Source organism: Microtus ochrogaster, chromosome 8 (genome assembly GCF_000317375.1).
Source record: "Microtus ochrogaster isolate Prairie Vole_2 chromosome 8, MicOch1.0, whole genome shotgun sequence".
In the NCBI taxonomy this organism is placed as follows: domain Eukaryota; kingdom Metazoa; phylum Chordata; class Mammalia; order Rodentia; family Cricetidae; genus Microtus; species Microtus ochrogaster.
In genome coordinates this window covers 38,066,902-38,079,833 of record NC_022015.1, presented here as the reverse complement: position 1 = coordinate 38,079,833, position 12,932 = coordinate 38,066,902, and the positions used below count along the sequence as shown (strand labels likewise).

Sequence of the window (12,932 nt, the reverse complement as noted above, 5' to 3'; positions counted from 1 at the left end):
CACACACACACACACACAATCAAAAATATAAGTGAGGAGGAGGACTAGTTCAGAAGAAGAGGGTCACAAGGATGGGGTGGGGAAAAGAGAGCCAAAGGAAGACTATGATTACAATGCATTCCATACAAGCATACAATTGCCAAAAGACATCTTTTAAAAAGGTGCCATGTGCTTTTCTGCTAATAAAAGGAGCTCTGTTTGTGCTGAGCCCACTGGCCCAGGCCTGTGTCCCCACTTGGGCTAAAGGGAGATATGTTGTTTTAACACACCAGAAGCAAATAACTAAATAAAAGAAGGTGTGAGGGTCGGGCTTGGGAGAGCAGCATAGGGACCCTGGCAGAGTATAAATGTCTCAGTGTGAAGGCCACTGACAGACCTAGAGGCTCATGTGCTTCAGTGGCAAAGTCACAGGTCACACAGGGCTTGGTGATGTCAGACTTCCAGACAGTGTACAGATGCTCTCAGCCCCCGGCATTAGTCAGCAGAGGAGAGCTGACAGTGTGACAGCCAGGCTGGGGGTCTGCAGGGCATTACGAGCTGCAAAGTGCTGTGTGACTCTGAGACTCCCCTGTCACATCTGTGGGCATACCATGAGTTCACCTCACCCTGGACACCCTGAAGAGTCCTGGCCTGGTCTGCGCTGACTGTTTAGGGATGGCCATTTCTTCTTTGAGCTCTAGAGCAGGGAGACTTACCCAACCACCTATGAGCAGGGCTAACACTGACACCCTCAAACAACCTCAAAGGAGGCTGGTCCCATGATGCAGAGAGCATCACAGAGGATGCAGTCTTGGTGAGAGTGCATCTCACATCTTTAACCAAATAAGCCTGAGTTTTGGCTTTGCAGAATGAAGTTGGCTCATTTGTGATACCTGGATGACCACCTGCACAGCACTTAAAGGAATGCTCTTCCTTTGGTTGTTTAGGTTTTGGGGTGTGCGTGCATGTGTGTACATGTGTAGTGTATGGTGCATTTGTATGTATGGGTGTAATTGCATGCATGTGTGGAGGCCAGAGGTTGACACTGTGTGTCTTTCTTGATCATTCCTTGACTTTATATTTTGAGACGAATATATATTATTGAGTCAGGGATCCTTTGTTTTTGCCTCCCATACATTGGGATTACAGGCACCTGCCACAACCACGCAGACTTCACTCTCAGTTTACATAGCAAGGCTTTACTACTGCATGGTCTCCCCAGAAGGTCCACCTGATTTTCAAGGATAGAGTCTTTCACTGATTGACCTAAAGAAAGCTCAGCGATTGGCTTGCCTCGCTAGCCAATGAGTCAGGAACCGTCTTCATCCCCACCTCCCACCCCCATACTGAGATTACCAGCATAGGCCATCAAGCCTGATTTTTTATATGGGAGCTAGGATTTGAACTTAGGTCCTCATGATTGCATAGCAGGCCTTTACCTATAGAGTGACCCTTCCCAACCCCTGGGGATAATATTTTTAAATAGGAAAATCAAGTCTAATATATGATCAAATGATGTCTCAGCCCTTGGGAGACTAAGATTAGTGTGGCTTCAAAACTACCCAAGGGAAGACATCCAACCACAGTCCCTACCGCTAAGAGTTCAGCATGTGTCCAAAACACATCTGTACTGCTGCCCACAGTAAAAGGTCAGTAGTGAGCTTGGCACAGCTCAAGAAGAAAGTCCTGGGTCCTAGGTTCTATCCTTAGCCTGGAAAATGGACAGAGACAAGGAAAGAGAAGAGGAAGGGAATATGGAAGGGAGAGGTAGGACCCAGCATTTGTTGGCAGATTGAGCAAGACTCTGACCTCATTCAGAGACATCAGAATACCACTACTCCTGTGAACAGCCTGGGCAGAGCCTGTAAGTATAAACAGGAATACACAGACAGGGCAAAGGGAAAGAAAGGCTAAGATAAGAAGGAAGCCCAGTGTGTGTGTTATGCATGCACTGCGAGCTCCAGCCAATGCAGATGTGGTTTCTAAGCCTCCTTCAGAACTTCCAGTCTAATTGTTCAGAGCACCTACCTATTTTTTCTCAGTTTTAGAGGTCCTGAGAACTTGGCTGGGGACAGATGGTGGTTACCTTCAAAGTCCCCAGCCTCCATATAGTGGGGTGTGCTCATCAGCAGTTTTCGCTCTGGGCTTTCTTCATAGTTTTTGCAAGCAATGCATTTGCAAATTGAAGAACACATGATTTTGGCCTGATGATAGAAAATGCTTTGTTGAAGCCAGGGTTCCCCCTCCCGCAAGCCACCCAGCACTCACATCTACCTTCACCCATCTGCTTGGTCAGATTAGTTCAGATTAATACTAGAGGCTGTTCACCAGCGAGGGAAGCAGGCATGGCAGCATCAAGGAATGGCCATAAAGCAAGTGCTCTAGAGGTGGAGGCCGTAGGTTCATACATTCAAGGTCACCATCCTTGGCTAGGGACTGTGTTCCAGGCCAGCCTGAACTAGGAGACCTGCCTATAAAAACAGAATTGTGTCATAGTTTTGTTTCCTGTTGCTGTGATAAAAATACCCTGAACAAAAGCAACTGGAAGGAGAAAGGGCTTTCTTCGGCACACAGTTCCTGGGTACCATCCAGCAGGGGGAGGGAGTCAAGACCACAGGAGGCTGAAGCAGCTGCACAATCAAGGATCCACAATCAGGAAGCAGAGTGATGGATGCTGCTGCTGCTGCTGCTGCTCAGCTCCCTCTCTCCACTTACATAGTCCAGGACCCCAGCCAGGGAGCAGTACCACCCACAATGGCCAGGTCTTTCTTCCCACTTCAAAATAATTCCCACATGTATGGCCAAAGACCTGTTTCCCAGGTGACTCTAGAACCCATCAAGCTGACAGCACCTCCCGTTCCCCTTGGGAAGGAAGGACGGGAAGCCCACTCGCCTCATAGCACTCGCAGTAGTTCTTCAGGCAGCCCGAGCGCTTACAGCTACACCCTTTGCTGTGTCGCAGCTTAGACACGCCCAGCCGGCCTTTCCCCATTTTCGGTTGAAAAGCTTCGGGATTTCTATCAAGACACGCCTAAGAGAGAACATGGGAACCATCAGGAAATGTGTGGGACCCAGAAGCAAGGCTCCACGAAAGGGAAGGCCACACTGGGGAAGTCACTGAGGGAGCTGTGTCCTCAAGGCACGCCAGAGGTCTCAAGGCTTCTGTGCGGCCATGCCACACACAGAACTGAGGTGCAGCAGGGCTCTAGAAGCACTGAACCCTTTCTCTGCATTTGAGAGCCACGCCTACGTACTATAAGAATAGTACATGGTAAAAACACTTTCCCAGCATGCCTTGCATCTTTGCTTGAGGCAGGTGAGGTCATGGCATAGAGCAACTCACACCAACACCTAGCCGTCTTTCTCTGTAATGAATGTTGTCTCTCATTTCACTCTGTTGACAAACTTGGGAGCTTAAGGGGTGTTAGGTAGGTGGTGTGTACATGGCTCAGAAAAAGGGTGAGGCCAACATGACTCCTTCCAGTGGAGGGAACCATTGGTCTTTCCCTGTGGTGAGTGACATTCTGTTCACCCAGCTGGCAGTCGCTCCATCCCACCACCGATGGGCTGAGGGCTTGGGGGCGGCTTTTGTCTGTTATGAATGAAGCTGCTAAGAACTTGCTTGGCAAATCTCTGTGAGGATTTCCTCTCATTTCCATCAGCTGGGTGCTAGGGAGGAGTAAGCTGGGCGACATCTAGGCAAACATGTAGCCGTCAGGGTGTCTGCTGATCGTTTCTCAAGCAGCTAGCTGCATAAGCCATGCTCCCATCCCTGGCACATGCGAGCCCTGATCTCACAGTAACAGAGTACACTCCCTGATAAATAAAAAGCAACAGCTGGTGCCCTAAAGCTCGGGGTGTGGCCATTTTCTTTTGTCCTCTGAGTCTGACCATATTGGAATTGCTATGACAGCTCTAAGTGATATATCTGCAATTCAAGAGGGGGATTGTTGTTCTAGGGAAACCAAACCAGACAGGCTGACCAAGGCTCAGTTTTGTTTCCTTGAACAGGATACCCTCAGGCCTCAGCTGGAAGTGTCTCCCTGGAGAAGATGCCAGACCCAGCCTAGCTATCCCTCCCATTCCCTGGTCCTTGTGCACACAGGAAGGCATATACACAGCAGGATCCTGCAGTCAGCCAGCAGCTTCATTGCCCCTTGAGAAAGTCTCAATCCTTTTGTACCTGAAGCTAGAGGAATGAAAATTGTAGAACGATTACTAAAAACCCAGAGATGGATATTGGGGTTCAACCTGAAGATCAGAAAGCAAAGCAGCCAAGCTCTAGAGAGATCATAACTGCTACCAAGTCTCAGACAAAGGGGCAATCCTGCAAAGCTCTCCACCAACCTCAGACTCCATACGCTACTGAATTTCTTTCTCCTCCCCTTTATATTCCTGGCTCTGCCCAGCCATATAGCTCCTGTCTCCACCTCCTTAGTGTTGGGATTAAAAGCGTGTGATCCCAAATGAGCTGTTTCTCTTTAAGACAGATTCAATCTTGTGTAGCCCAAGGTGGCCTTGATCTAACAGAGATCCCTCTTCCTCTGTCTCCCAAGTCCTGGGATTAAGAGTGTGCTACCACTCCCTGGCCTGTATGGTTGAGTAGTGTGGCTGTTTTGCCCTCTGATCTTCAGGCAAGCTTTATTTCTTAAAATACAAATAATATACCAGTACAGAAAGCTTAAAGTCTATGAGGCTCAACCAAGTGCTTCCCACCCACAGGTGATAATACACTATACCTCCTTGCACGGAGCTACCCAGAATTATGATCCCTGAGCCAAGATAGACTCTGCTCATGAGTTAGAGCATCCCAGACTCTGCTGCAGCCCTGAAGCACCTCCGGTTGCTGGGTATCACTATATCTTGCCCAGGTCACTGCATCTGTCTATGCTTCTGTCTGAATTGGACTCTGGAGACCGTTCGCTGACAACACTGGTAAAGCTCTGTCAAGTGCATTACCTTAATGGCTTTGAAGCGCTCGAGCTCATGGCGTAGGTTGTTGCAGCTGCAGCTGTTGCAGAAGTCCCCGCTGGCGAAGCAGTCGCAGTATCTGTGAGGGAAAGGCACAGGCAGCCTGAGATAAGAACACGCATACAAAGACAGGTGACTCAGTTTAAGGACTTTCTTTGGACTTTTCATAAGAAAATCAGAATTAGAGGTGGGGTGTGGTGTCTACTAACACAGAAGAAAGAAACTAGTAAAGCCATTGATTATAACCCAGGACCTGGCAACTCAGCACCATTTCCTGGAAGACATGCCGTCCGTCCATCATCTCATTCCCTGCCCTCTGCTCTCCTCCACTCTCCCTGGGACAGCAGTGAGGGGAACACCAAGTGTCACACCTTCTTCCCAGAGTGTGGGTTTTCCTTTTCGGCAACACTGCTCCCCTTTGCCAACAGCCCTGACCTGTCAAGTCAAGTTGGCATAGCAACTTAAGTAGCAGCAAAGAGAAACTGGGCATGGCACTCTCCCTGATCTCAGGCTCCTACACCCCAATCATCTAGGGATTCTTGTACAAGGTACTGGCATCATCAGCCATCAGTCTACTCCCATTGTTGCCTGGGAAACCTCATGGACAGCCGCCACTTGAATATGGTGATCCTCTTTTGTCAGTGAAGCACCTGCCACTTCTGGTACACGACAGCAGCCACCTCTACATCTACGTTGTTCCAGAGTGGCTGATGGCAATGTCTCCTGGGTCATCCTGCCCTGGTGCTTATGGAAAGGTAAAATAGTGTTCAAGGACATGCCTGGGATGTCCTGTTCCATGTTCCCTCCATAGGCAGCAGACCCTGGAACTGGAGAGTCCAATTTGGGATCCACAGCTCCAGGGATAATTGAAGCATACTCTGGGGGAAGCTCATTCACACCTAAACTCCCCAGAATTCCTTCACCTAAACTCCCCACTGATGAAATCCACAAGAGAAAGCAGCCACAGAGTATCAGGTGAGCAAAAACTCAAGAAAGCAAGTGACTCAGACAAGCTGGTGCCTCACAAGCCAGCAGTGTAAGCTCCGCTCTCCAAATGGCCCTGTGCCCTAACATTTGAAAGAAGAGGAGTACAGACCTCACCCCAACTCTCAGGAAAGGGAGGCAGAAAGATCAGGAGTTCAAGGCCAATCTTTGCTTCATAGCAGTTTTTAGGTCAGTTTGAGCTGCATGAGGCTGTCACTCCCAGCACTTGGAGGCAGAGGCAGGTAGACCTATGAGTTCCAGGCCAGCATAATCTACATAATGAGTTCCAGGATAGCCAGAACTATAGAGAGACCCTGTCTCAAAACCTAAAACAAAACAAAACCTGCCCTGCAAACCATTACACTCATTGTACAAACCAACTCCCATTTCAGAGTGTGCCCCAAAGAGGAAGAGGCCCTCTGCCCAGTGAGAGGCCCCTTTCTTGCCCTGTGAAATGATGGGGCAAAGATGATCACATAAGCAGCTGCCCGTGTGTGAACTGTATCAAGAAACAGAGTGGTACTACCCAAGTGCAGGAAAAACCATGACAGAGCTACAACAGCCAGGGGACCATGGACCATGCATAAGACAGCAGACAGTGGAGGGGAGGCCAGGAGCCACCACTGATGTACCCACAGGTGGTCAGTGACCCTGCTGGGAAGGGGAGATGACTACTGATCCTTCAGCAAAGGTAATTCTAGAGTGCAGCAGGAAGTGCATCTTATACAACAGCATCCTGGATGCTTGATTAAAGGGAGTGGCTTCCAATTTTAATCCTTACCCAGCCAGAGCTATTTTGGGTGGCCCTTGCATAGTGGGTCCTGAGGGGAAGGCAGCTCCATTGACAGTTGATGGGAGAGCTCCATTATCAACCTGGATAGAGGCAAAAGCAAGAACGGTCTCTTCAGTGTGTGTCTGAAGTGTCAGCAGCAGCCCCAACAGGTGGATATCACAATCCCATATCCAGGTCTCATAACCACAGCAAGTCCACTGACATTGAGCCCATAGGCTGAGACCATCTCATAGCTATTCCTAGACCCAGGCCCAGGATCGCAGGATACAAAGTGTCTGACCATAGGGATAATGAGAACAGTCAGGGTGGGGTGGGGCCTGGGGCCAGCAAAGACAAGCTAGGGTGTAGTGCATACAGCTGTCACTTGGAGGCTGGTGACACTGTCATTGGAACACTTTGTGTCCACAAACAAATAGTTGGAAATAAAATCAGTTACAAATGTCCCCAGACTAGAAGCATTCCAAAAATACTACATTCTCAGAATAACAGAGAGACCTGGATATCTTAAATCTCACTGGCAAATATTGTTTATCTTTTAGACTTTGTAGCTGGACTCCACCTCTATACCCACACCTTTCCTACCTGACCAAAAACATCCCCGGCTGCGAACACTCAGATAGGCATCCTCTATTCCCTCCCCACATTTTGCTAGCACAACTTTCTGAGCTTGCGTTTGTTCAGGTGGAGGGCCAGCCATTGGGAGCATAAGGGACTCCTGGCTAATGCTGTGACCGACCATTGCCCTTGTAGTCCCTCATGTCCCTACTACTGACCTTCCATCTTAGTGTCTGGCACAGGTATGAAGGGACAAATACATAGTAACTATTTTATTATTGATTTTGACATTGCTCTTAAGACAAGGCTCTATGTGACCCTGGCTGTTCTAGAACTTGCTATATAAATGAGGATGACCTTGAACTCCTGATCCTCCCATCTCCACTTCCCAACTGCTGAGATTATAGGCGTGTGCCATGAGCGCTGGCTCTCACTGTAAACTGTATAACCTGAGGTAAATAAGTATAGCCAGGAAAATGCCAGGAGACAACATCGAGTATGTTTTGTACTAAATGACTCACCTGTGTGATGAGATTTAATTTTGCTGGTACTGGCAGAAGTCTTCCCACTAAAGTTGTCATTGGCTTAGGGAGATCTGTGAGAAAAAACTTGACATGAAATGGCAGCAAGCATCGAAAAGTGTGGGTCTACCATAGACAGGCAAGGCTTATCCTGATCTTAGTCCTTTTGTTTTTAATTTTTTATTTATGCATGTGTGTGTGTGTATATGCCGCATGTGCGGATGTCCACAGAAGCCTGAAGAGGGTGTCAGCTCCCTGAGTGCAGGATTACAGGCAGTGTGTGAGCCAGTGAAGTGGGTGTGAACTGGGGTCTCCAGATGAGCAGCAAGTGCTCTCGACTGCTAAGCTGTCTCTCCTGCCCCTTGCTTTTAGACAGGGTCTCATAAAGCCCAGACTCAACTCACCATGCATGTAATCCTTGAGCTCTTGGTCCTCCTGTCTCTACCTTCCAGGGCTGGGTCACACATGTGCATTCCTGGGTTTTGTGATTTCTTTTTCTATAGACGCTTTTGTGTTATTGTAATTTTTAAACTTATATTTTTTTGCTGTTTTTTAAAATCATAAACCTGTTTAGTCTGAGCATTGCAGAGGTCTACTATACTGAAAAGATGTTAGCACCCAGTTTCCAAAACCATGTGCCAAGATGTCCTTACATGACACAGTAGATTCACTGGACACCTTGAGGCATTTTACATTTTCAAAGGAAACCAAGTGATTGGATCCATTTTGGATCAAGGAGGGAGTATGGAGGCAGTGTTAGACTTCTCTTTGCCCTGGGCTACAGAGACTGGTTGACTTGAGACTGTTGGAAGGTTACCTTCTGTCACAGCAGCTTGGGTCTCTGAGTTTACCCAGAGAAGCTCACTGCCAAGGCCAGGCTTGGTTACACACAGGCGCAAGACCACATCATTTAATCTTTCTCTAGCCATTCATCAGCTTTAAAGGGTGTGGACGAGTCCTTTGGGGGTCATTTGTTAATTTTGGAGTCAGTGTGAGGAATTGGCTGGGTGACTGACTATCAGGTCACTGGAGAGTCCTTGGCATGCCTGATGATGAAAGCAGAGGAACGGATCGCTTGCCCTTACTGATCACACAGACTGTTTCCATTAAAAGACCAGTCATTTAAAGCACATGTGAGTGGCCCAGCCTTGAGCCATCGGGTAGGCTGATAACGTTTCAGGTGAGCCACCTCTGCCCTGTGTGGAGGAATGAAGCAGAACCATCCTGATGAGAGCTGTCACTTGCTAGAAGGCACAGTGGAGGAGCCAGATAAGACCGAGAGTCATTTAATGTGCTCTAGACAGATTAGGCTATGGTGATCGATTTTGTTCCGTTCTCTAACTGATATTGTCCAGGTTTGCCCAAGCACTCGTTTAATACATGACTGGCCTGTTTTACTGTCAGTGTGTGTGTGTGTGTGCTTGCGCATCTCTGTGTGGGGCTGTGGTGCTTGTATGTGCACTGGCCTGTGGAGGCCCGAGGACTGTCCTGCAGTAGCCATCCACCAGTTTGTCTTTTTCTGAGGCAGGGTCTCTTACTGGTCCACTGGACTCTTGGACAGCAGCCTGGATTTGGCCAGCCAGCTAGGGACAGCCTCCTCCTAGGCCTCCTCACATTCTTAGACACAAAGACTAACACTCATTCACTACCCCATTCTTCACCACCTCTAGGGTGAGCCAGGGCAGTCTGTGTGCTGTGGTACCTGACTGTGGGACATTGTTCTGGTCGTCATACTGAGGAAGCAGATGGAGTGCCTTGAGCTCCCTGGCACCACAGTTGTCTATGCAGAGCATCTGGGCACCTCCTTTCAGCTGACAGATCACCTAGAACCACATGGTGAAGACGGTTAAGTGACTCCAGTTTGGAGCAGGAACAGAGGAAATCTGAGAAGACCCGCTCCTGGCAGGTCTAAATGTGGGGCAGGCAGGGTGAGAAGGTGGTATGTTCTCTATGTCTTCCTCTACACTAACTGCTGCTCTCTAGCCCCACCCCATGCATTCCTGTGCCATGTCTACACACTCACAGGTTTCTACTGTATCCTCTGGAGGACCATGTGCCTGTGGAGAGGGATTGCTTTCTGATGGCCTTCAATCCACAGCCTTATGAACAGGGACTGAGCTTTTTCCCCGGATCCCAGTTTCCCACCTCTGAGACCCTTGGGGGCTGAATACATCTGTAGAATTAGCTTTAATTTGCTGGTTGTTCCCTCTTGCCACAGATCCAGACTGTTATCTGACAGGTAGTTTTTATGCCCATTGACTTTATTTCCTCTGTGTCTTCGACCAGGCCTCATGTGGAGCTGCTGAAGGCTCTGAGGGTGCACTACTTGTGTAGCCCAAGCTTGGCTGAAGCACTGGTGATTCTGTCACCTGCCCTGAGCAGTTCCAGAAGTACAACGCACACCACCTATGGCTAAGCAGGCATAGAAGGGCTGCCTGCAGAGCTGCAGGAGAAGGAAATGACAACACACAGTCTCCACACCCTATACACTATTGTCACTGGCAACCTGGAGGCAGGCAGGAAGGCTATAGAAGCACAGACTTGGGCCAACCAATCCTGCAAGCTTACTTAGGCTGCCCCTAGACTATCCCTACTTCATTTCCTAACTCTGTACTTTACATGGACAGTGTGACTTTGGTGACTCCCCTGTGGGGCACAGCAGTGTCCCAATCGTTACTTGATTTTCTGAGGTGGGGTGATGAGAATCTTGGGGGTGAAAGGTGAAAGATGGAGGTTTCAAGTTGACTCTCTCACGTTGTAGATGAACAAAGAGCATTGACTTAGCAAGTCAGTGACAGGGCCCACGGGGATCTTACCATGGGACTGGAGTCTTTCTTTCGGGGGCAGCTGGAAGCTTCCTCTGCCTCCTGGGATGATGGAAACTTGCAGCAGGATTCCTGAGTCAGAGGGGTCTGGAAAGCCGCATCTTCGGGGTTGCTGCCTGGCACATTGCTACCTGCTTCCTTGATTTCAACCTGGAAAAGCGAGGTGACATCAGCGAGTGCAGGGATACATGCTACAGTGGCAGGGCACAGAACACTGAAGTCAGAGCTCTGGGTCAGCCTCAGAGCAAAGACTTCCCTGGTTCTCAGCACCAGAACTGTTGTCCTGTGAGGAAGGAAGGGGGTAAAGCATCTGAGCAGCCCCAGAAGAAGGCCTTTGAGGAGAGCCGTCAGTCATGGGGTGTGAAGAGGACTAGTGTTAGAGACATACTGAGAGCCTGCATCAAAAAGAAATAAACAGGGCCAGCAGGATGGCTCAGTGCGTAAGAGCACCTGCACCAAGCCTGAAGACCTGAGTTTGATCCCCATACGGTAGAGAAAATCAATTCCTGGAAGCTGTTCTCTGACCTCAACATGCATACTGTGGCACACACAAATGAATAAATCTAATTATAAAATAAACATGACAAAATTACATTTACTAAGAAGCAATGGGATTTAAAAGCTGAAAGATTCCAATGGTTACAAAATTTAGATCAGACTCAAGAAGACAACAAAGTGCAGCTAGATTTTGAGTGACAGCCTTACTCAGACATTTCAAATTTTATGGAAATGCAGGTTACTTACACTTCTTTTGGGGGAGGGGCATGCTTGCTGCCTTAGGAACTTGCCAGGAGTAGTTTGCTGGAGTCTCACTGAAATACCTTCCCTGGACCCACAAACACAGTTGCTGGCCTCTTCATTAGCACTAAATATCAGAACCGTTTGTTCCACAGCAGACTAAACTTAAATGCATGAACATGTAGGAAAGAGATTCCCATAGAAAGAGCCATGTAAGCTGGCCTAAGCCTGGAATCCTAGCCCCTTTGAGCTAGACACATGGGGGAGCAGGAATCCAAGATCATGTGCATGTACACAAAGCTCAGGGCCAGCCTGGGCTACACGAAACTGCCTCAAAAAAACCACAAACAATCCAAAAGATCTACCAAAAAGATGTTAGTGATTTACTCTGAATAGTTACTAGAATAGAAACAACAATTCTATTTGTTTAAAGGATAAATATACCTATGTCCTATCTTCTTTTAAAATAATGAATCAGAAAATAGTCTCAACACGTTCAAAGAGAGACTTAAGAGATGGCTCGTCAGTTAAGAGTAATTGTTGCTCTTGAAGAGGACCTGGGTTCAGTTCCCAGCACCCACCAGATGGTTCACAACTGTGGGTATCTCCAGCTTCAGGGGATCTGACACTGTCTTCTGCCTCTGTGGGCACTGCATGAATGCAGTATGTCCACATGTAGACAAACACATTTTTTAAAAATCTAAAATTTCAAAAAGTAGAGTGTTTTGTCATCCAATAATCTATAGCACCTGAATTACACTAAAAGAGAGCATGTCTTCAACAGTGGCACACCCTTTTCCCTGTTCCACTTAGGGGAGGGCCATCAGACAAGGTGCCTGGTGAGCTCCCACTAGGGTAAATGGAACTGCTGGCATCTGGAACCATAGGAAACTTGGGGAGGCCTCTGCCTCAGGATAAGGCTGGGCTAAAGTTCCTGTGGAGAACTTTAAATTAAGCAGGGAACAGCAGTTTTGGACCCTGAGCTCCAGCGACTGTGACTTATGCTGTATAAAGCCAGGCTCCTGTCATCTCCACAGAGATTAAAAAACTATTCCATGAAAGCTTACTCTAGACCTGACACACTTGACTGGATGAGGAACCCAGTTTCCCAAGCTGGGTTCCTTGGAGGTTAACACGTGTACTGGGCTTCCTTTAAGAAGGGCTGGGGATGTGAATGGGTGCTTGACTAGCATGAACAAGGCCCTGGGTTTGATCCCCAGCATTGTATAAACTGGGTGTGGTTGGGCCTTCAGGAGGTAGAGGTGGGAGTCTCAGGTTCAAGGTCATTCTCAGCTACTTAGCAATTTCAAGGAACAGTAGCTGACTGAGAAGTAGCATTCATTCAGACGTCATTACATAGGTTTGAAGAACTGTCCCTTATTTTACAAAGGTGGAAAAATCATTAGTGAACTCGTCAATAAATTAAAGTCTTTGGTGTGAGCAAGTATGTATAAAATAAAACAAACCCAGACTTTTAGGACTAGGCTGAAGACAATCTGCTGAGTACGCAAAAGACCCTGGGTTGCATCCCTAACACCATCCGGGTCGGGGCGGGGACGGGGGTTG

General features: G+C 48.1%; 1 protein-coding gene across 1 annotated transcript in view; it reads right to left on the bottom strand.

Moving 5' to 3' along the window:
- The window catches only part of Tesmin (testis expressed metallothionein like protein), a 14,442-nt gene that overhangs the window by 747 nt on the left and 763 nt on the right, over positions 1-12,932 (bottom strand). The window contains exons 2-8 of the mRNA XM_005351616.3: positions 10,620-10,778; positions 9,506-9,626; positions 7,804-7,877; positions 6,716-6,807; positions 4,939-5,029; positions 2,873-3,010; positions 2,008-2,183 (exon numbers count right to left, since the gene is read on the bottom strand). Of these exons, the coding sequence (XP_005351673.1) occupies positions 2,008-2,183; positions 2,873-3,010; positions 4,939-5,029; positions 6,716-6,807; positions 7,804-7,877; positions 9,506-9,626; positions 10,620-10,778 (851 nt within the window). The remainder of the gene's footprint in view (positions 1-2,007; positions 2,184-2,872; positions 3,011-4,938; positions 5,030-6,715; positions 6,808-7,803; positions 7,878-9,505; positions 9,627-10,619; positions 10,779-12,932) is intronic.